The sequence below is a fragment of the Taudactylus pleione genome, unplaced genomic scaffold (assembly GCF_031769625.1).
Source record: "Taudactylus pleione unplaced genomic scaffold, aTauple2 ptg000040l, whole genome shotgun sequence".
In the NCBI taxonomy this organism is placed as follows: Eukaryota; Metazoa; Chordata; class Amphibia; order Anura; family Myobatrachidae; genus Taudactylus; species Taudactylus pleione.
In genome coordinates this window covers 22,169,124-22,193,322 of record NW_028284442.1, presented here as the reverse complement: position 1 = coordinate 22,193,322, position 24,199 = coordinate 22,169,124, and the positions used below count along the sequence as shown (strand labels likewise).

At 42.1% G+C, this 24,199-nt stretch overlaps 1 protein-coding gene across 1 annotated transcript in view; it reads right to left on the bottom strand.

The window, feature by feature from the left end:
- Positions 1-21,384, bottom strand: part of CUX1 (cut like homeobox 1) — a 362,119-nt gene extending 340,735 nt beyond the window's left edge. Inside the window, exon 1 of the mRNA XM_088454694.1 lies at positions 20,963-21,384. Within this exon, the coding sequence (XP_088310820.1) occupies positions 20,963-21,025 (63 nt within the window). The 5' untranslated portion in view covers positions 21,026-21,384. The remainder of the gene's footprint in view (positions 1-20,962) is intronic.
- Positions 21,385-24,199: the final 2,815 nt, after the last annotated feature.

Genomic DNA, 24,199 nt, shown 5'->3' with positions numbered 1-24,199 from the left:
GTTCACAGTGAGCCTATTCCTGGGAGTCATCACCCCTCTAGAACCAGACTGGGGGACCTGTGCGTCTTCAGGTCTTCCCAGCAATCACAAGCCACGGCCTCAATTTTGAAGACGGCCGCTGTTCGGCCGCCACATACAGAGGCCTAAGAAACAAACCGCCGACAGCTGCTGGCTAGCGGGGATAGGTCTAGCCTTCTGCTCCTGCTTTGGGGCTCGCATGCTGCAGCAGGGAGACGGGAGCCGGCTCGTGACCTGAAGGCTCCGGACTCGAGTCCCGAGTGAAGATCGCGAAACGGCCGCCATTGGAGCCGGCCGCATATTCCTGAGCCGCCCGCTCTGCTGGTGTTCCCAGTCGGGCAGGTTAGTCCTCGCATTATACATCACCTCAGCCCTCGGGTGGGGCAGACTCTGAGCTCCTATTGAGAGGCGGCTGCCATTTTGGCTCTCCTCTCACCTCTTTGCTGCTCCATCACAGCTCCCAGCCCACTATACAGTGGAAGACACCAGCAGCGGTGTCCATTACCGGCCTCCTCAGTCCCATCGCACCCTTACTTGGATACCTAGGGGGCTACACAATAGGCAGCCCGGTCCGGTCCAAGAATCCTGACCACTATTAACTTTTGACCTTTCCTAGCAGCCAATTAATGTTGACTGTCATTATCGCCTCCGACATCGCCGATACCTTGTACAGTTAAGGGCTCTATATTGCTAAGGATATTTGGCACGCTGTCCATTGCCAATCTATTGTTGCAGGAGCTGCATCCACGGCACTCATAGTCTACACTCCAAGTAATAAATACCTTTGTTGCTACGAAATGTGGGCTCACTCTCACTAATCCCAATTTGGCCCTCCGTCGCCCGTTTATATATTAAGTAACAGTACAAGCTCCCGTTTCTATTTTAATCAACATAACTACGGGCCTCCAGCTCTTCTATGATGGCACCTAAACGCCCAAAGACCTCGACTGTTCCACCAGTTTCTTTCTTTAAAGCATCTCCTTCACAATTGGACAAAGCAGGCCCGTCAAATAATAAAAGCAGTAAACACCAGTCTGCTGTAAATGTCTCGTCTGATGGCCCTCCACAAGCTACGTCCAACCAACTGGAAGTTGCAGATGATGCCCCACTCACAATGGGCTCTATGAGGATGCTCTTAGCTTCCTATAAGGACGATATTACTTCTGAATTTAAAGCAGCGCTGCAATCTTGTCAACGCTCGGTGGACGAGTTAGGGTCTCGTACAGATCATTTGGAGAACAAGTTAGAGGAAGTAGTTAAATCACATAATGAACTGATCACGCTTCATGAAGAGTTACAGTCAGAGGTTACATCACTGAGGATCAAGACCGCAGACCTAGAAGATAGGTCTCGGCGAAATAATCTCAAGCTTCGGGGAATTCCAGAGACAGTCCCAAACTCAGAGTTGACAGAACACGTAACGCAAATATTTACGAAACTTCTACCAACTACACAGATTTCAGACTTTTTGCTGGACCGTGTACACAGACTACCCAAAGCTCATAATGCTCATATAGATGTCCTGATGTGAGTACACTTCTTTCATATTAAAGAGGCAATCCTTTGTGCAGCAAGGTCAGCAGATGCTGCCGTCCTGGGAAAAATCCAAATCTTTGGTGATCTCTCTGCTGCTACGCTAGCATCAAGGAGATTATTTCTGCCAGTTACCAGAGCCCTACAAAAGGCATCCATCAATTATAGATGAGGTTTCCCCACTAAACTGATAATCAATAGAAACGGCACTACCACGGTCATATCGGACCCAGCGGCAGGTATCCAGCTCCTTGTGTCTTGGAATCTAGAAGACATCTCACAAAAGCTTCCAAGCGACCTGCATATTAAAAAGGACTGGTCCTAACTGCTCTCAGAGTCTCAGTATCCTTTACCATAGCAATGTACCCACCCAGGGTTGTTAGATAAAATTGACTATTTGTTGTATGATACCCCTTTTCTGTGACACTTTATAATTAGTTTAATTAACATAAGATGTAAAATATGGAATAGAATTGCCTTTTCTGTTTGGATCACAGTTTTGAGTATCATGTTCTTGTAACGTTTATTTAATAGTTTGGATCCCTGGGTGTGTTCCTATATACATGCATTTGAGACTTTCTCCTTTCTATGTATTAGCTTAAAACGATAGATATAGGTAGTTATATATGTGTTCTATACCCTACAAAGATTAGTCAAATTTAAAGCAACGTATTTTGGCCACAGGCGACGGGGGTTAAATATTCTTTTGGTCACTCACCCCAATGTACCACCTAAGATAGTTCCTTTATGGATCTATTTATTTTTTTTTAAACTGGATTCCTATCTTTTTTCTCCTTTTATCAATTTAACTAACCCTCAGGTACCTCATTTGCCCGACAATCAGTTCTTATTTTTGATACATTTAGGTTCGGAACAATTTAATGCTATGCAAAGTTATACTATTTCCAAATGGTTAAGATATTATCTATTAATATTAAGGGACTCAACTCTCCCAATAAAAGAAAACTCGCACTGAGATATTTTGATAAATGTAAAGCTCACATCATCGCCATTCAAGAGACCCATTTCCAAACAATCTGCCCCCCCCTCGATTTTCTAATTTGAAATTTCCTACCTGCTATACTTCCAACGGCCCTACCAAAAAAGCAGGAGTGGTAATTCTTTTTTCTAAAACAAGTAACTTTATTTTGGAAAAACAAAAACAGGATAAGGAGGGTCGTTATCTTATTCTTATAGGTAAGTTAGATAATGCCCCAGTGACAATTGCATCAATCTATGCCCCAAACACGAAACAAATAAAATTTCTTAGGAAATTTTGCACGACTCTCCATAAGTATAAAAAAGTGATTTTTCTATTATTAGGAGATTTTAATATCGACCCGAACCCGGTTTGGGATAAATCCTCATATAAAACTAAATCCCAAGATAAATCTCAGAGCTTTAGACGAATACTCAGCGAATATGAGCTCTACGATGTATGGAGGGCAGGGCACCCAGGCGAGAAGGACTACACCTTTTATTCGCAGGTGCATAAATCCTATTCCCGCATTGATCTTGCCCTGGCGAATAAATGGTCCTTGCCTTACATTAAACAATCATTAATTATACCTGTTGCTTGGTCAGACCATGCAGCTCTGTCAATTGAATGGGACATAAATAGATTGAGACCCCCTCCTGGCCCCTGGCGTTTAGCAGCATACCTTCTGGCTCATTAGGAATCTAAACAATATCAAATGCCCTATCCATGTTTCTGGAAACCAATAAACCAGAGGACACCTCCCCAGTCATTTTTTGGTGCTCGCTAAAAGCAGTCCTCAGGGGTTCAGCCATTTAAGCAGCAGCCCGTCTACATAAGGCGTCTATCCTCCAACAAGCAAATATCGAGTGTCGAATAGCAGACTTAGATTCTAAACATAAACTCAACCCAAACGACGATACAATTTATAGGGAATTGCTGAACGCCAGAGATGAATGGAACGCTTTGGCACTTAAAAAAAGTCCATCAGACAATGTTCAAACTACGCCAAAAGCTCTATACGCAGGGAGACAGAGCGGGTCGTTTGTTAGCACGAAAGTTAAGAGGGAAAAGAGCGAAAGACAGCATAAGAATGATTTCCAATATCAGAGGTACCAAACTCACAGATCCCTATGCTATAGTGGAATCCTTCGTGCAGTATTACTCCTCCCTTTACAATCTAAAAGATGACCCTATGACTCCCCAACCATCATTAACCCAGATTGATGACTTTCTTAGTAAAGTGAATCTACCATCCTTGGATGCCAACACTTTGAACGCATTAACGGTTCCCTGGTCTGAAGAAGAAATATTATCTGTTATCATATCCCTTCCCTTAGATAAGGCTCCGGGACCAGACGGTTATATAAACAAATTCTTCAAAAGTTTTCAAGATACTCTATCTCCTATTTTAGCGCAATTGCTTAACGATATTTCCTCTGGGGGCTCCTTCCCGAGAGAAATGTTAGAGGCAAAAATAGTAGCTTTCCCCAATCCAGGTAAGAACTCGACATCCATGGCTAACTACAGGCCAATCGCACTCCTCAATACAGATATTAAAATATTCGCTAAACTCCTAGCGAATAGACTTAACCCATTGCTACCAACTTTAATTCATCAAGACCAGGTGGGATTTGTGACGGGACGGCAGGGACCAGACAACACGAGGAAGGTGATCAATATAATCGAATCCTTTTCCGGCTTAGACCAACCCCTCCTACTTCTATCACTAGACGCAGAAAAAGCGTTCGATAGATTGAATTGGAAATATTTAAAAGCAGTATTGGTCAAATTGGGTATTACGGGTAGTTTTCCAACATCAATTCTTGCATTATATTCATCGCCTTCGGCCAGAGTCTTTGTTAATGGCATTCTGTCTTCCCCTTTCCCGATCACAAATGGTACGAGACAAGGATGCCCCTTATCCCCACTGGTGTTCGCTATGGCGATCGAACCATTAGCAGAAGCCATCAGAAATGACCATAATATTGCAGGCCCCATCCTTTACGGTAAAATATATAAAATAAGCCTGTTCGCAGACGATATCCTGCTGATACTCACAGATCCGATGAATTCCTTAGTTGCTCTTCATAGATTGTTGAAAGAATTCTCTGGGGTCTCTTATTATAAACTGAACTGCTCCAAAACGGAGGCGCTCCCTATCAATTTCACACAACATTTATTAGATTCCCTTAAAACAAATTATACATATGCTTGGCAAGACCATTCTATTAAGTATTTAGGAATTCACATAACAGCCACTACCAATAGCTTAATAGCAGCCTATTACCCACCATTGATACGACAATTGTCGACACTATTCAAGGATTGGATGATGTCCGATATATCATGGATGGGCAGACTCTCTGCCCTAAAGATGGTGGTTCTACCAAAGTTATTGTATTTTTTTCGGACATTGCCATTTTAATCCCTCATTATATTCTCATTAAGATTCAAAAACTCTTTTCTTTATATATTTGGAAGGGTAAGAAACCTAGACAAGCTAGGTCAACAATGTCTTTACCCAAGACAGATGGAGGCTTGGGATACCCGGACATACACCGGTACCAAATAGCGTCTGTATTAACACAAGTGAACTCTTGGTTCTCAAATGGGAAATTGATGCCATGGGTCCAGTTAGAGCGGGATATGGCCTCCCCTTTTCCACTCACAGACTGTCTCTGGTTACCGCCTCGTGTTAAGATCCCGTGGATTGAAAAATGTACAGCGATATCCACAACCAAGAAAGCCTGGTTAGAAATGATTAAAAAGACTCCTGAGGTTAATCTTCCCTCCACGGGTTTCTCACTGGCGGGATTGGCCACTTTAATATCTAATTTAAGTTTTGAGACCTGGAGATCACAGGGTATTCTATCGCTTAAAGAAATTACATCATCCGGCACTCTTCAGCCATTCACCCAAATGAATGCCCAATTTCACATCTCTTTGAGAGTTTTATAAATATTTACAAATCAGACATTGGTTACAAAGTATAACCCCACCCCCTTATATCATCTATGATCTACCGAAACTTTTAACCAACTAAAGTCAATAACAAAGGAGGTATTACATGGTGGTACTCTCAACTAATGACCCCCACTGAATTTAATAAACCCTCAACGATTATGAAATGGGAAACTGACCTTTTGTGCGTCTTCTCCGAAGAATACTGCCGTATAATTTTAAAAAATTATAGGATTTCCAAATGCATGTCGCACATTGAACAATACTACCGATTACTTCAACTATATTTTACGCCTAAATTGATGCACGTTATCTCACCATCTCACTCCAATTTATGTTGGCGGAACTGTGGCCATGTAGGCTCGTTATTCCACATATTTTGGACCTGCCCGTTTATTTCCCCATTATGGAAAGAAGTATTCATCTTAAGATCAAAAATTTTAAAGATCACTATCTTTCCACATCCGGTTATAGCTATTTTCCATCTATATAAAGTAGATATGACCCCCAATGATCGGTACTTAATGGGACACATCCTTATTGCCACTAAAATAATGCTAGCTCAACGATGGAGATCCCCTATAATCCCCACTATGGAGGAAATAGTAAAAAAAAAAAAAAGTCCACGCTCACTATGAGTTTGAAACTGCTGGGGTGAATTATTCCTCAACCTCATCAAACCCGCTGATCAAGTGGTTTAATTGGTTTGACTATTGGTCCTCGGGATCCAAATCTTGAGAATCTAGAATTTTGATTTGAGGATAAGTCCCCGAATTTGAGCAGATAAAGGGTTACTACTTAGAGAGTTCTCCTGTCCCTTTTTCAGCCCTGACCATTTGGATCACCCTAATCTACCTAGTAGTCTATATATCGTCAGTCTAGCGGCCCACCATCAGTGACTACTGGACTAAAGTATTGTATTTTTTTTATTGACGGACGTGAACAGTTGTTTGTTCCGAACTGTATTATTATTAAAGATGTTAGAATCTTTAAGCAAACATTGTACCTAATTCTCTTATCCTGTTTCTGTGTACGCCCACCCTCCTTTTTTTTTCTGTATCCCAAACCCTACTCGTCACATCCCAACATCAATGCTTTTTTTTATGTGGTACCCACACAAATTATACCTTGGGCTTTTGTCTTCAAAAATACTTCCTATTTTCAGAAAACACCATTATTCTCTTTACTCATTCTAACATTTCAAAACCCAAATGACCAAAAAAAAAAATATATATATATATATATACACACACACATACACATACATACGCACACACATACATATATTTTGTTTTATTTCAAGAAATGTGATTTGTTTTGTATAAGCACCACAAATAAGTATTTTGTGGTTCTTGTTTCGCTAAGAATCTACCTTTCCAAACTAGTAAAAACTTAAATCTATGAGCAGGTTTTGGGAAAAACAAAAAAACAGCACATTCAATTTTAGCTGTCTCGATTGTAACGCCTCCTATGTTTAGGAAGCATATGGTAGCCCAACAAGGCCTACCAATTTAAAAATTAAACTTACCGCATTAAATAAGGGACCATTTTTTTTATATTTGATACAAGATGGGAGCGATATGGGCTGCCATTTATGGAAAAGTGTATTTATTGTGGGTACTGTTCCAGATATCTGTTGAGAACCAGACAATATCTGCTCAGGTGCTATAAAATTTGAAAGAGGAGGCTCTGCTCTTTCATATATGAGTAACCCTACATTTACAGCTATAATTATGGGTGTATTCCTTGAACCATATACGGAAAACGTCTATATTCCTTAGGGCATGGTAATGTCTGGTAATCACCAAATAGCTACAAGTGGGCTACATAATTTGAAAGAGCAGACTCCCCTTTCAAATATGAGTGCCCACAAAGTTTCCAGTGCACATAGAGCCCTACCCCCATATATGGAAAATGTACATTTTCCGTAGCGCAGGGTAACATTGTCCGGTAATCACCAGACAATAAGTATTAGGGTACCAGATCATTTGAAAGAATTTTAACATTTTTGGATGCCAGGTTGGGTGGGGAGGGGCTTTCCCCCATCCCTGTACATTATTCTTCTGTACGATTAATGCCTGTAACCACATGGATCTCCAGTCAGTAACTTTTATTGGCTCTGCCTGTTTTGTAAGAGGGGATTCTCCTCTTTCAAACAAGGGGATCCCCATCTTTGCACGTGCCAGGGTTGGGGAGATAGAGGAACTTAACGTTCCTCCCCCATACTTTCATTCATTTACATACTTACAAAACAGACGTACGCACGCATGCACGTCAGCGTCAGGGCCCGGAACACGGCTTCCCCGCTAGGAGCAGTTGTTCGGACAGTAATTTTTTTTTAATGTGTGCCAGCGGTACCCCTAGATGCGGATGAGTAGAATTCGTCATTCGCAGTTTGTGTGTGTATATACGGATGACGAATCCCACTCGTCCTCTGCAGCAAAGGGGTTATATCTATATTCACTATGGATTATAAATGTTGTGGATCGTATTTATATAAATAAAAAAGGCATCCATTGTTTGGAAATCCAGCTTTATGAAACAGAATTGACCTACAGAAAAGACAGTTTGGTAATTTCTCTTCACAATAAGTCATTAGCACAGAAATATCCAACTGAAAAACTATTTTTAAATTCTTAACCAGAAGAGAAAAAAAAAAAAAGGAAAAAACACATACAAGAGAATTTAGGCCATAGATGGCATATTAAAAGGACTGAAGGACTCTGATCTTCCATTCAGGCTATCATGACTTTGCTAAACACCAGGAAGGTTGAAACCTTCAAGATTAAGATAGTTCTTGAAAGCTTCCTGAGGAAATTCCAATACATAGAGGGAACTGCCAAATAACAGTTGTACATTACAATGTAAACTATACCTAAAGTATTTGTCAGTTTCCTATCAAAGGTTTCTATCCATTTGAATATGAATCTCTTATCTGGGATGCATTAATCTGAGAACAGATTTAGACCTATCCATAGACGCTTGTTTTCCATTAAAATATATAAAATAAAAGAAACACCAGTGAACCCACATGTCCAAACAAGGAGGTAATCTTGAAATCTCCAATGTGTTCTCGTTAGCTCAATTGAACAAACTAGGCAGCATACAGAGAAATACAACGCTGATGGACACAAGTCATTTCACTGACTATTACAGCTGTAAAGAGGAAGACTTATTGGAGTCTGAAGTGAAAAATAAAATACTCATACCATTGTTCCTGACCCTAAACTACTTCAAACCTTGGATAATGTACACATACCGATTACCCCATACTTGCGAAAATCTATATAATGATCCCCTTACGTTTTCCCCATCTCCTAAATGCATGCACAGTGGGAGCTGGAGCACGCGCTGCAACTTCACACTGTTAGATAGACATGACAGACACTAGGAACCACTGTGAGGCAAGTATGCTGACGTGGGAGGGATCTTACAGAGCAGGGGGCGGGATAGAGGTGACCAGTGGAGAGGGGGTGGAGCAGTGAGGGCTGGATGGGGTGGACAGTGGTGACCCGGCATATGCTGGGTTACTTTACTAGTTAAACAATAAAATTTGGGGGTCTTTCATTCGTCCTCTATTGTGCAAAAATAGTTAAAGAAATCATTTAGGAAGTTTTTTTTTTTTTCCCCAATTACCATCTAATGCCCCAGAAAAACACTTCATTGAATATAGTAACAAAGGAAGGTTCTACCTCTAATCTGTTGCTTGCTTAGGCCATAGGTTCCCAAACTCCACCATTTTAGACCAGGTTTTTTAAAATATCCATGCTTGAGTCCAGATGGTTAAATCAAATTGACTGAGGCACTAATTAAGTCACCTCTGTGGTCAAGCATGGATATCCTTGAAACCTGGACAGTAATGGTGGAGATTGGGAACATCTGGCTTAGGCTTTTACACTCTTAAATAGTCCTGGAAATAACTAGGGGTGTGCACCGGCCACTTTTCGTGTTTTAGTTTTGGATCTTTCTTCGTGTTTTGTATCTGGATTGGTTTTGCCAAAACCACCCTTCCGTGTTCTGGGTTCTGTGTTTTGGATCTGGATTTTTTTCTTTAAAAATAAAAAAACGCTAAAATCACATAAAATGGGCCTTTTTTTGTTCCTACGCTATTAATAACCCCAATAACATTAATTTCCACTCTATTCTGAACACCTCACAATATTGTTTTTAGGCCAAAAGGTTGCACCGAGGTAGCTGGATGACTATGCTAAGCGACAAAAGTGGGCGGTACAAACACGTGGCCCATCTAGGACTTGCACTGCAGTGGCAGACAGGAAGCCAATCAGCGTTATGGTGCCCATTTGCATGTAGCACGGACCCGGGAGATCCGTGCTACATGCATCTGTGTGATTGGCACAGAGCAATGACAGGTCCATGAGACCCGTCTGTGCTGCTGTGGTTAAAAAAAGAAAAAAAAAAAACCTGTGTGAAAAATGAAAAAATGGCGTGCCCCCCCCCCCCCCCCCCAAAAAAGAGCAACCATCCTCGGGCATTAGTGACCCAGTGCTGGGTATGCTTAAATATAGGGGTCCCCTGTACTTAAGCACAACCAGCACCGGGCTAGTCAGGACCAGCGCTGGTTGCCAAAATACGGGGAACAAACGACGTAGGGGTCCCCCGTATTCTGCGCAACCAGCTCTGGGCTCTGATCCGGTCCTGGTTCTGGAAATACAGGGGAAAAAAAAAAATGAGTAGGGTTCCCCTGTATGTTCCAGAACCAGCACTGGACTTTTTCTAGCGGGGGGCTGATGCCACAGCCAGGGGAGCCCTTTCACCGGGCCCCCCAGCCGCAGCATCAGCCCTGACTGCTAGTCAGCCCAGGCCGGGGATCCCTGGAGAGCTGGGGACCCCCCCAATAAAGGGGTCATCCACTCCAGGGCACCCAAGGCCCAGGCTGATAGCCCGGGGCTATCCCGGGGTTGATAGTGTGGTGTGGTGTAAATAAAGACTATCAAACATTGTCTTTACAAGTAGAACTGCAAGTCCCAGCAAGCCTGCCCCGCATGCTGGTACTTGGAGAACCACTTTTGTTTTTTGTTTTTTTTGGGGGGGGGGGGGGGGTGCACGCCATTTTTTTTATTTTTTTACATAGGTTTTTTTTTTTTTTATTTACCACAGCAGCACAGACGGGTCTCACGGACCCGTCAGTGTTCTGTGTCAATGACACAGAGGCAAGTAGCACGGATCTCCTGGTCCGTGCGTGCATCTGTGTCATTGAAATACACAGCAGCAGAGACGGGTCTCACTGACCCATCTGTGCTCTGTGTCACTGTCAATCACACAGATGCATGTTGCACGGATCTCCCGAGTCCGTGCTACATGCAAATGAGCACCATAATGCTGATTGGCTGAGAGCCGTGACAGTCAGCTCTGTCAGCCAATCAGCACTTTGCTGATTAAAGGCAAAGGCATTTTTTTTAAATGGCCGCTCGAGACAAAACCTCGAGATCCGACAGCAGATCTCGAGGTTTTGCCTCGGGAGAGGGATCCGGGGCAGACAGGGAGATCCGAGCTTGGGCTCGGATCGCCCCGGATCCCCGAAGTTTGGGTGGGTTCGGTTCTCAGGGAACCGAACCCGCTCATCCCTAGAAATAACCCAAAAACTGTTTTTGGCAATAAGATGTAAACAAGCTTCAGTCATAAAGGGTTTAAAACAGTTTTCAATTGAATGACTACAACATATACTATGACAGAGTTTCTCAATGGACAAGAGAAAACACGATTTGAAATGAATATACATTAAAGGCTGCATATTGCAGAGCTGATTAACATATGAAAATAACTGGAGAGTGTTCACTAAATATGTTTACCATGCTTGCCATTTATTTTTCTGCAGCATGTCATGTTAGGAGGGAGGCATTTCTCCAGCTGACAGAGTTTGGCAGACTTGCTTTGCAGAATAAAATGTTGGTCGATTTCTCCTTATAAAAGGGCAGCCCAGCAATGTCACAACTGGAATGGCCGCGGTATCGGATATTTGACTTGATCCCAGAAAGAAGCTGACCAAAAGAAGGGGTACTGGTGTAGGAAGTGAATGGTTTTCTTTTTAAACAGAGCTGTGTAACACTCAGCACTGTATTTTACCTTTATGGTTTATATCTTAAAATAGAAAAAAAATGTAGGTCGAGCAGTCTTTTATTCAATGGGTCATATCTCAAGGAAATCCTTAACTCTGTAAATAATTCAATGGTCAGTACCTAATATTTATATAAACTCTACACCAGAGGTCTTCAACCTTTGGCCCTCCAGCTGCTGTGGAACTACAGATCCCAGGATGCCCTGCCACAGTTTTAGCATGCTGTTATAACAAAACGGTGGCAGGGCATGCTGGGATGTGTAGTTCTACAGCAGCTGGAGGGTCAAAGGTTGAAGACCTATGTTCTACACTATGATCCCTTTTAGCCACAACACAAATACTCAGATCATATGAGTGGATTAATGAGTTAGAAGAATTAGGGCTTGAGTGTTCCATGTAACCAAATCACTGTGCCAATAGTGTATCATCACCATCAATGGTACCATGCCCAATTATCTGGCATTTCGGTGTGACCCACAGTTTGTAATCCTGTAAATAACCGATCGACTGGCTCAAGGGAAAGGAATATTCAGAAAACACTTGCCTCAGCAAATACCCATTTTTTCATAAGTTATTTTCAATTTGACTTGCACATGCATATATAGTTTAACGAAAATGTGTGCCTGTGTTTTTGCATTATATTTGTCAAACTGGCTGCTAAATCCATTTTATTGATAGCTTATTCCCAAATGTGCAGCCCCAACATATAAAAGAAATTCCACCCAAAAGTAACAATTAGTTTTGAAAAGTTTGCAGTGAAGTGACTGAGAATACCACAAGGGGACTGACAATACCACAAGCAGTTTAAAAAAAAAAAGTCCACAAAAAGCAGGAGAGCACGACCTTCTTCTCGGCCAGATTGGGGCATTACAAGACACGCCAGGCTTATTCCGTCACACAATTCTACCCTAAAATATACATTTTGAGAAAGCAGTCTTTTAAGCTCTTTGCTCCATAGCTACAAAAAGATTAGCCCTCCGCCTAGTGGCAAATTTACCTGGTTATACAAAGAATTATGTTTTCTAAAAAAAAGGTTTCACTCAGCAAGGAGTACCATCATTTTACATGGTAAATAGATTAATTAGCCTTTGTGAGGTCCATGTACTGACATTATATGACTATTAAAATACTCAACTATAGTTGTATTAAAGTTTCCAGACTGTGATGCTGTCAAAACCCCTCCCCATTGCAGGTTAGTGGAGGACCAAAAAATTGAATCCCAACACTACATCCATCACTATGCACACTATACTTGACTATAGCAGGTTTTTACATGGACTGAATTATGTTTTGGATTAGGTCACACAGCGGCTTTTCTGACGAAGAAATAACTGCAAACTAAAACATGACAATTCCCCCATCACACCAGCGATTCTGCTGTCTGAGCATAGTGTGTGACCCTGCCCTTGCCAGCTGTGCGACACTTAAGATTGTTGTTTAGATTTTCGTCCAGTCCTACATTCTTTCTTCTTTAGGGTAACAGTAACCATTTAGGACAAAGATAACCACCTCCTAAAGCTTAAAGTCTACTATTTGGCAAAGTTCAGATAATGTTCAATTACAGGAGGGTTAGGCTTAGGGAGGTGGGTTAGTTTTAGGGGGGGGGGGTTAGGGTTAGGCACCCCTAAGGGAGGATTAGGATACTTACCAGGCGCAGTCGGGATATTCATCTGCCGGACTTCCGGCGTCGGTATTTCATCCGCCGGTCTTAGGTCCGGCGGTATGTCATACCGATTCCGTTGATACACCTACCATGAGTACAACCTAGACCACGTAAACAGGAAGTGCAAAGAAGTGGGGCATTAACACTGCTGCCTGTCTAAAAGGTATGCAGTCGGGATGTCGACTGTCTAAATGCTGACCGTCGGCATCCTGTCTAATCCCGGCAAGGGTCTAATGACAGGCGTAGAAATCCTGACGCCTGTCATTTTATCTATGCAGAGAACCAGACGCCCAGCATCCCGATCGAAGGACAGCCATGGGGAGGGGGGGGGGGGACAGGGTTAGGCACTCCCCCCCCCCCCCCCCCCGGGGGAGGGTTAGGCACCTCCCCATCAGACTTAGGCTGCAGGGAAGGGGGGGGGGCAGGGTTAGGGTTACGCACCCCTATAGGAGGGTTAGGGTAGGGAATTAGGTTAGCGGTACTTACCTAAATTAGCAGTCGGGATCTTCACCTCTGCCGGGCTTCCGCTGTCAGGATTTGAACCACCGGCCATACATCTAAAAAGTCCAGCAAAACAATTGTACAGACAAGCAGCAGGTAACCCAGCAGGTCAGGCAAACAGCACATTGAAGGTATGAGACAGGAGTTACTGTGAATATACTGAACAACACTGGCTCCTAGATTTTTAGTCTTGGGATGAGTATTTCTTTTAACGGCCCTGCACCATTCCCCTGTGTGCATTTACCCAGGCACTGGCATTCTATGAGCGAGTCACTTGTCCTATACTAACAGAGTTTGGGATAAGCAAGTGACATCAAATTGTATGCATATCCCATTAGTATAGCTAACACACACACACACACACACAAAGAGAAAAATAATATCAGGTAGGAATAAAACAAGCAATTTAATCAGACGCACATAAATATTGCTTGAAGTATTACTTTGTTTGAGTGGAAATTTTGATTTTCACAGCAACATTAAAACAGATAAAAATATATGCACTTGGAAATGACATTAACACCTCAACAATAATGAAAATACATGAGAAAGTTAATCTCACATCCAAGTAAAAGTTTCTCCTTTTATAAACACCTTGGGCGTAATTCAATTGTTTCCAGCCCACATCGCGCCCGACGGAGCTATTCAATTGTTGCACCTGTCGGGCGCGATCAGCTGCCAGCACTCAATTTCAGCTCGCAGCCCGAGCTGAATTCAGCGAAAAGTTACCTGTTTGGGCACCCAAACGACACTTTTCATGATCGCACCCAGCACTTTGGTCGGGGTTAGCCGATTTACGCAGCTAAACCTGACCACTTTGGGCGCGATCAACGCGAAAAGCTGGAACAATTGAATAGCGGCCCGCGATCTCCCATCACTTTAGATAATTGAATTCCGCCCCTTGTGTTGCTCTTAAAGTCTTAAGTCTTGTAGTGTAATCAATACTCTTGTATAAAAGAGCATAACGACCACATTTATTTATTTATTAAACTGAAAATTCATTGTAATCATGAGGGCAATTTATGGTACATGAAATTGAAGCTACTACCCAATAAGTATTGACAAATTAAGTGCCAGAAGGTAGTAAAACAAAATGTATACTTTTTGCTGTTAGGGGGGAAATAAATAGTTTTTTGGGTGCCCGTTGGTAATGGGCTCCCAATGGAGCTATTCAAGTGTTGCTGTGGTTGGGCATGAGTCCCACGGTTAACGCGCCCAAATGCACCGTTAGCCGCTTAAAGCAGCTAAACCTATGTTAAGTACTGAGTAGCGTGTCCAACTTTTCATGGATTTCTGCTCACAGAAAGCACCCCGATCGGAGCAACAATTTAATAGCTCCGTCGGTTGCCCAAGAAACAATTGAATTCCCCCCTTACAATTCTTAGCAAACAAAAAAGACTGGCACCTTAAGGGCATGCAAATGCAGTGTGGCCTTTACATGAAAACTTTTCACTTTGCTTCTAAATAATAAAAAAAAAAAAAATAGGTAGTGTGGGACTGGAAAACAGCCCAAGTTATAATAGTTAAATATCTGCAAATCAAGGTAAAAAAGTACATATTAACAGTACATTCAACTCTGTATTACTACTGTTATCAGAGGTTGTTTGAGGCCATATGTTCTTTAGGCTACATCAGATTTTATAACAATCCATTGCAGTGTGCCAGGCAGTTTATAGAAAATGGGAATAGGATATTATATCAAATTGATTCAATTTAAAATAAAAATAAATACTATACATAGGCTCATGATTAAATATTTATTATACAATCTGCCATTACAGTACAGGTTTTAAGGATATCCACGCTTGAGTCCAGATGGTTAAATCAACTGTGACAGATATTATTTAAGTCACCTGTGCTCAAGCATGGACATCCATAAAACGTGCACTGTAATGGCGGAGTATGGGAAACTCCGCACTATGCTATTCTCCAATCAAATTGATTTAATTAAAATATAGGCTTTTGGTGGATGGTGCTTATTTCGAATTGATATAATCTTTATAGCTTCATCACATACACAATCAGCAGGCATATATGGAAATTAAATTGATTTAATTTTTATCACCATTTCCCCTAATTTTCTCACACAATACCAACCGAAAACAAAAAGCACTTTGGCAGCGAGTGCTCTTTAAATATAAAACTGGGTTGCTTTTACAGCTCGATTAGCAACTCTGCCCAGTTTAGATGTAATGTGCTGATTGAGGCAATTAAACCAGAATTTAGATAAAGAGCTCAAACACAGCCCCAAATAACACTTATATAATATTTGCACATGTAAATATTTGTTTCTAATTAGCTCAGAGCTTCTGGATATTCTAGTTATCTCTTTCAATGTGATAATAAGGTCCAAGGAACCCTTGCGTTGCCTTTTTAGTTCTCAGGAAAGTGCATTTAGTAACAGATTGCTATTACAACATTTGTGATAAGCTACAGTCAGTCTAGTTTTTACTCAACTATAGTAAATATAAATATAACACAAAGGCTAAAAAGGAAGAGGGAACGTTGCCTGTTCAATGCTATGTGCCTCGCAAGTGTATATACATCCAAGTATACTATTAAAGCCTCTCTGTTCACTCTCCATTCACAAACTGACAACCAAGCCTTTCAGCAATCCAGCGCCCACCCACTGCATCTCTCTCTGACACACACACTAGAAAGTGCTTCAGGGAACTAGTGACATTGATATGCATGTTTGGCAAGCCAGGTAAACAGTATCCAGCTGCAACATCTGACATAGTCCCACTAGAAAGGGGTTTCAAGTTTTAAAACAAATTTGGTTGATGTTGCTTATGTATAATAAAATAAGTATAATGATCATGCATTGCACATTTAAGATCAAAAGATAGAACATTCTGCAAGGTAATTGGATGCTAAATAGTGGGTACAATTATAGTACTTCTAGGCTAGATTATTAATGGATTTTGAGGACTTCAGATAACCTAACACCAAGGTGTGTAATCTCACAGTGAGTTAAAAAGATGGTTTGCTGTGTACATATCATCATACTAACTGGGGCCCAAAAAGGACATTGAATGTAAGCATGGCCTGCTAAAAAAGCCCGTCACAACAAAGGCTGTGTGCACCTAGTTATGAAAAAAAGCATTACGTAAAGATGGGTACACAGACGATGTTGCCTGATCTGGCCGATATATCGTTGACATTAGTGTGTACGAACTATGTTGGCCCATGCGCGCTCCCAAAGGGGCAGTCATCGCATTGACAGATCTACCGTACATGCTGCTCAATCTGTCAGTGTGATTAACGACCCCATGCATTTGAATGCCAATGGTGAACGACATATCGTTCGGTGTGTACGGACCGCACGATATGTCGTCCGTCGCATCATGGGTCGGCTAGGTACACAGCTCATCTAATGTGTACACAGCTTTAGACTTCATTTAGAAACAAGTATGATTATTAGGGACATCAATGCATTTCATGCAGCCAAAAACTTGTCTTCAAGAGAAGATCTGAAACTATCCTGTGGATTGCAAGTTCTAGTAAAGCACCCTTCTCCTGATCTGCAGTTTTGTTGCATTACGCGCTTGGTGTATTGGATAGATAGATATATATCTATTTTTTTTTTATTATTATTATTTATTTATTTTCCCTCTACATCACACAAGGCCAAATTCTGCATGAAGTCTAGTAGAGAAGTGAGGTTTCAGCGATACAATCTTCCACTGCCCTTGTAATGTCACATTTTGTGAAATTTGTAGTGTACTAAGAGCCAAATGGCTAAGGGTCAGTTAATTCTGCTATGTGACATTGGTTTAAGTAGGAATGGGAACAAGAAAGGCCAAATTCCACCAGCAAAACTTCAAGGGCCAAATACATATTATACATACACAATTACATAGACCAATCCACAAATAGTGTGTGGAAACACATTTACGCTAATTTAATAACCTACATTCTGAAAAAACAGCATCTGGATCTCATTTTGGAGTATTCCACCAGGTATTCAAGGGACCTATTATATAGACTGAACAGAACACATTCTATAAAGCCTTTCTTCTTCTTTTGAAACCATTCGAACAAAATTTACAGATAGGAAATTACTAGCGCTAAGCCCACTGCTATCACTATATTCCTAACAGGAGAAAACAAAGCAAAGCTCTGTCTGTTCTTGCGGGACTATCTGAATATTCAGTGCTGTGTAATTTGTGTTTAATTTGCTGTACTGTAATGAATTGATGGCAAAGTGTTCTGAACTTTTTTAGCCCCTCTCAGAGGTGTTTGATTTCTATTTTGTTACCCCACACCCCTCCCCCGTATACCATGCAGACTGATGTGATCATATGAATTGAGAGACCTTTCACCTTGTATGTTCAGATGATGATTAATGAGTTTAATTTTAACAAAAGAGAAAACAATGATCTTTGTTCTGTTCACAAAACACATTTTTAAGGCGCCTTTAAAATAACAGTCTACCACTTACGAAAAATTTATTTTAAGTGGAGCGCACACTGTAACAACATATTTTAATTTAACCCTCAGACCTTTACATTTCTGTGCACAGAAAATTACACTTGGAGGCATTTTATTAGTCCTTGATCTTTCCAATTTATTTTTTGTTTGTATTTTGAATTCCAAATGTATTTGGAAACATACATGACATTAAATATAATTCTTTTATCTTACCCACATCAACTAAATAGTAGAAATAGTTTTTAATTTAAAGAATGCATAATTTATGTCTGGAACTGTTACTAGGGAAAAATTAACCAGTCCAAAAGTATGTGGCACATTATTGTGTGTGTTCCCTGAACAACAACTTGACTTAAATTAGCACATTATTCAAGCCTACCACCAAATGTATTTTCTAAATACACACAGTATGTTTAATGCCTAAAAGTAATCAACATGCTTAAAAAAAAACAACTAAAATATTCTATAAAAGCTGTGCGTTTGTTTAGCAATGTTTTTCTCTGAATAAACTATTAATATATACATAAAACAAGCTGGTACTGTTTCTGAATATTTAACCAATGTGTTTTTGTTAAATACAAGAGGCATTATATGTACGAAAATCTATACAGCTCATCAAGAATATTTTTACTGCCCCCCTGTAAGTTCATGAGAATGTCTATTGATCTTAACCATGACTCCATAGCTACGATCACTACTTGAGACTGAGCCTTTTATACGGCTACACAGACACTAACACTATTCACATCAAGAAAGCTGCTCCTGGAGGACAAGCTTAGGAGAATTATATTTATATTACTATATACAAAATATACATGTATATTAACAAACACACTGTTAACCTTTAATATCCCTAGGAAAGCATCCATATGCTTACAGAAACATTAAAGTGTTAAAGATATGTACTTTTAAAGCGTTATAATTACATGCAAAAATATGCAAAGTGTACTTCTCACAAAGAAAAAAAAATACATATATATTCCAGTGTCTTAATTAATCTTGTGTAAAATACATTGTCATGTGAAAAATAGATCACAAAGCTCAGAAGTGATTTTTTTTTTTCTTTTTCATTTTATTATGGGAGTGAGACAATTCAGCTTATCCAGGAAAAGCAACAATGAAGGCTTTTTAGCGCCTACTATCCCAACAACATTAAATCATGGCTGTTCCACGATTCTGTAAGAGTTAAAATCCCTGGCTGCTTCAATTAGGTATTTGGTTACATTAAGGGATGCCTCAGTGTTTTATCAGCTCTCTAAACTGGGTCATCCCATCATATTACACATACGACCTCCATTTTAACCTCCATACTGCCATATGGGCCAAGTACACCAAAACACAAAAACCTAAGCACTCCAGGAGAATGTAAAAATGAATGTAATGTCCCATATAACAAGATAGACAAGTCTTTGAACCTCCAGTAACAATTTCCATGTTGGACAGCCAAAACACCTTCATAAACAAAACAATAAAATGTATAAATAAACAAGTTTAATGTCAGTAAATAAATCCAGCACACACAAAAAAACCCCCACAGAAATATAACCGTAAAATACCAGTTTCTAGGACCCGACAAACTACAAACATATCCAGATTGTTGGGAAGAGAGGAAAAAAGCAGATATTGCTCTTCGATCGAGGAAAAAAAATTTAAAATGACAACATACATAGCATAGATCAGTATTATAAAATGATATATTTGCGTCAAGAAAAAATAAAAAGCATGCAAACTTTACGGTTTTATAAATAAACTGTTCATAAAAGCAACATAATCAATGAGGTGGAAAAAAAACCTAAACGCTCCAAGTTGTTTAATGACATTGTGCAAGTAGCTCGGTTTGTTTTGGGTTTTTTTTTTTTTTTTTTTAAGTTTACCTTCAACCTGAAAGGGAAACCCATGGGATACAAAATAGATGCAGGACAGCATACCAAAAGGAGGGTAAAAAAAACAAAAACAAAAAACACCACCAAATGCAACGCACAGGAATTAGTAGAAGGGCATTTATAGACAGTGGCTAGAAAGTTTCCCCCCCTCTACAAAAGCCTATGGTGCTGTCATCCTAAAAATGCAACATTACCTTTTATATATAATAAGTACATAACAAACAGGTGACGAACCGAGTAATAACAACAACCAGATTGCATGTAATATGTAAAAATCAACATAGAAATACTAATAAATGTCCTTCACAGGCTTTCCTCTATAAATCCAGCAGGGAAGGTGCAGGAGGGTATAGCAGAGCCCTGGGCTACAGGCTGCACGGAGCGGGAGGGGGTAAGTGAGGATATAGGGGTGCAATTCCTGGGGTAAGAAGGAGTAAAGTTAGGACTGGCAGGGATGAGGGGAGCTGCCTGTGTCTGTGTATAGCAGCAGCAGTAGGGAGAGGAGCCTGGCACCACAGCGCCACCAGCCTCAGCGCGTATAACAGCCGGCGGAGGGAGCAAGTTCAATAAAAGAGGCAAAAAAAAGTCCAATAAAAAAATAAACTTGGAGAGGTGTAAAAAGCTGCGAGTGCGGCGGGGCTGTGCCCCGGGAAGAGGTGCCCCGGTGCCGAGGAGATGGAGCGGGCAGGCAGGGGAGAGGAGCGGCGCCACACAGCCGGCGCCATCTTGGCTGATCGATGAATTGAACAAAGAGGATCAATTTCTGATAAAGCGTTATCAATGAGCGCGGCCGGGAAGGCGGCGGGTTTGCCCCGGTCTAGGCCGGCGGAGAGGGGATCGGAGCGGACGGGCAGGAGGCTGGGGGAGAGCGGGAGAGGGTGGCGGGGGAGAGGGGGGAAGAGAAGGGAGCTGACCTGCAGCTGCTGTAAATCAAAGCGCTTCCAATATTGAAACATCGATCCCGCATTGGCCGCCATCTTGAGACATATTGAGACGGAGTGAGAGGCTGATAGAGAGGGGGCTGGAGTTCAGGAGCAAGCGGCGGAGGAGGGGGAAAGGAAGGGAGGGAGGGAGCTAGAGCAAAACACGGAGCGGACTTCCACACCCACCGTCCCCCTCTCTCCTGCTGCTGCCGCCACCGCCGCCGGCTCGGAGCCTCGCTGGTTTCCCTGCGACTACCGCACCAGCCCTCCATGTCAGCGGGGACTCGCCGCCGTCTCTGCCGCTCACCAGTGCCCGGAGCCCGACGGAGGACTGTACCTAGCCGCGTTATACACCGGCCCCTTCCCGCCGCGGCTACAGCCGTTATTCCTGCACCGTCCCTGCCTTTGTGTGTAGCTGCGGACCCGGGGACCCGAGCCACACACTGGGACTGGCACTATATATATATAATGTGTGTGTGTGCGCGAGGTGGCTGCTCGAGTCCATGTTCCCAGGGTGACATAGGCAGCAGACGTCTCATAAGATGTTATTACACCCTATACAGTACATTATCCCAGCCAGTGTCCCACGTCACATCCAGTAATACATAGGTCATATATGGTGTATATAGGTGATTAGAGCATGATCTCAGTCACATTTTACAAAAATGTGATGTATAGTATCTTCAGTATAGGTAATTAGAGCATGACCTATCTGTAATGTCTACACTAGTATTTTTTTTTTCTATAGGTGATTAGTGCATGACCTACGTCACGTGATAATACGTCATATAGACAGTGTATCCTGGCATAGGCGGTCAGTGCTTCATCAGTGTAAAATAATGTGACTGTGGCAGAGTAGTATAGGTGATTAGCGCACGCTTTATGTCATGTTTATAACGTGTAGGTGATTAGCAGGTGACCTACGTCACATACTGTAATACATATGTATTGTCGTTTTCTTGCTATAGGTGATAAGCACATGACCTATTCCAAGTATAATAATAATACCTATATAATATAGTTTCCTCTCGATTTAGGCGATAAGCACGAGACTAGTAATAACAATACAGCTGTAATAGACTGACTGCTCCCGGGGTAGCGCTCGCAGTGATACAGTCTAGTGTGTGTATGTACAGTATATGTATCTGTGTATGTACTGTATATGTATGTGTGTACAGTATATGTGTGTGTATGTACACTGTGTGTACAGTATATTTATCTGTGTGTGTACAGTATATGTATCTGTGTGTGTACAGTATCTGTATATATGTGTGTGTGTACAGTGTATGTGTGTGTACAGTATATGTATATATGTGTGTGTGTACAGTGTATGTGTGTGTACAGCATATGTATGTGTCAGCGCAGGGTAAATAACACTATTTACTTTCCACGTTGCTTCCTAATTCAGAGACCAGCTGAGGTCTCTAACAGGGTGCAGGGATCCTGGACACAGTATCAAGGGGGCAGGTAGACTGGGCACAGTAACATGGGGGGCAGGGAGCCCAGGCACAGTGACAAGGGGGGGAGGGGTCGGCGGGCAGGGAGACCGGGCACATTAACAAGGAGACTGGGCGCAGTGACAAGAGGGGCACAGATGGGACAGAGAGACCGGGCACAGTAACGGGGGCACAGAGGATGCAGGGATCTCATCTCGGGCATAGTAACGGGGGGGGGGGGGGGGCTGGGTGCCCGGGCACAGTAACTGGGGGGGACGGGGACCGGGCACAGTAACAAGGGGGCAGAGAGCCCGAGCATTTGAACCGCTTTGTTATTATTTGCACACAACACGGAGCCGCCGCGCTGGAAGTACTGTATAGGGACACGGGGCGGGCAGCACAACTGCAGACTGTCACCCTCACTTCCTCCCGGGAAGCAGCGCTTCGGGCAGCCGCAAGGGGGCGCGTTTTCATGCCCTGCGCTGGTGCAAAGGACACGTGTTCCAGGCTGGTTTCTCTATAATGAATTGTATATAACTTATATCAGTATTCGTTGTTTTTTTTGTTTTAAAAAAAAAAGACGTTAGATGGGGTTCAGATAAGATATTGGAGACAAATAATGAATGGATCAGGCAATTGGGAACTAAAATAGGTATGGTAGTAAGGAGTCTGGGTGACTGGCGGCAAGTTACCTGAACAGCTATGTTAAGGGCCCCATATATCTGCAATGGATTGCCGCAATTCCGCGATGCTGCAACCCGGTATCGCAGGATCACAGAAATCCCACATGTTGCATTTTCCCAATTTGACGATCGAGATCAAAAAATTATCTTGATTGTTTAATCGGGGACATTTAACAAGTACAAATTCAGCGATCCTGCGACTGATCGCTGAACATCGATGGTGGGCGGTCGGCGTTTCCACCACAGAAACACCGCCATTTCCCATCGTATTGCTTCATCGAGACAATCCGTCGCAGATGTATGGCCAGCTTAAGATTGCCTTACATTTCATATCACTTTGTTATATCATATATGCATTTATTTGAAATATATTTAAAAAAATAATCACGAGGTTTATCTTTTTGTTATCATGTTTTTAATAACCTAGCAGCAGGTTTTACAGTATTTCTTTTTAAAACGAGGAATCTATTCAAATAAAAACTGTCCATAGATACAGTAGCAATCATTGAACTATGCCTATAGTGCAGTGGTTCACAAACTTTTGCAGTTGAAGGCACCCTTAGGGTCTCCTTCATTTTTTCAAGGCACCCTTAAGCCAAATTACCTGTAGTACTGCCCTTTATGTAGTGCCCCCTGTAGTACTGCCCATGATGCAATGCCCCCTTAGTTGTGCCCCTTATGCAATACCCCCTGTAGTAGTGCCTGTTATGCAATGCCCACTATAGTAGTGCCCCTTATGCAATGACCCCAGTAATAGTGCCCCTTATGCAATGCCCCCTGTAGTAGTGCTCCTTATGTAAACTCCCCTGTAGTACTGCCCATTATACAATGCCCCCTGCCTGTAGTTGAGCCAATTATGCAGTACCCCTTGTAGTAGTGCCTCTTAGGCAGTGCCCCCACGCCCCTGTGCAAAACTTACCTACATGAAGTTCACGCTGGGGACCGCTCCTCCTGCTGTCTCTCCCGCTGCGCTGACTGGATCAAGCTGGATCCAGCAGGCACGCAAGATGCTCACAAATTCCCAGTGATGCATTGAGCGGTGCCACGGGTGCACGGGTGACATCATGATGTCACCCATGCGCCCCCGCGCACTGCATCACTAGGAATGC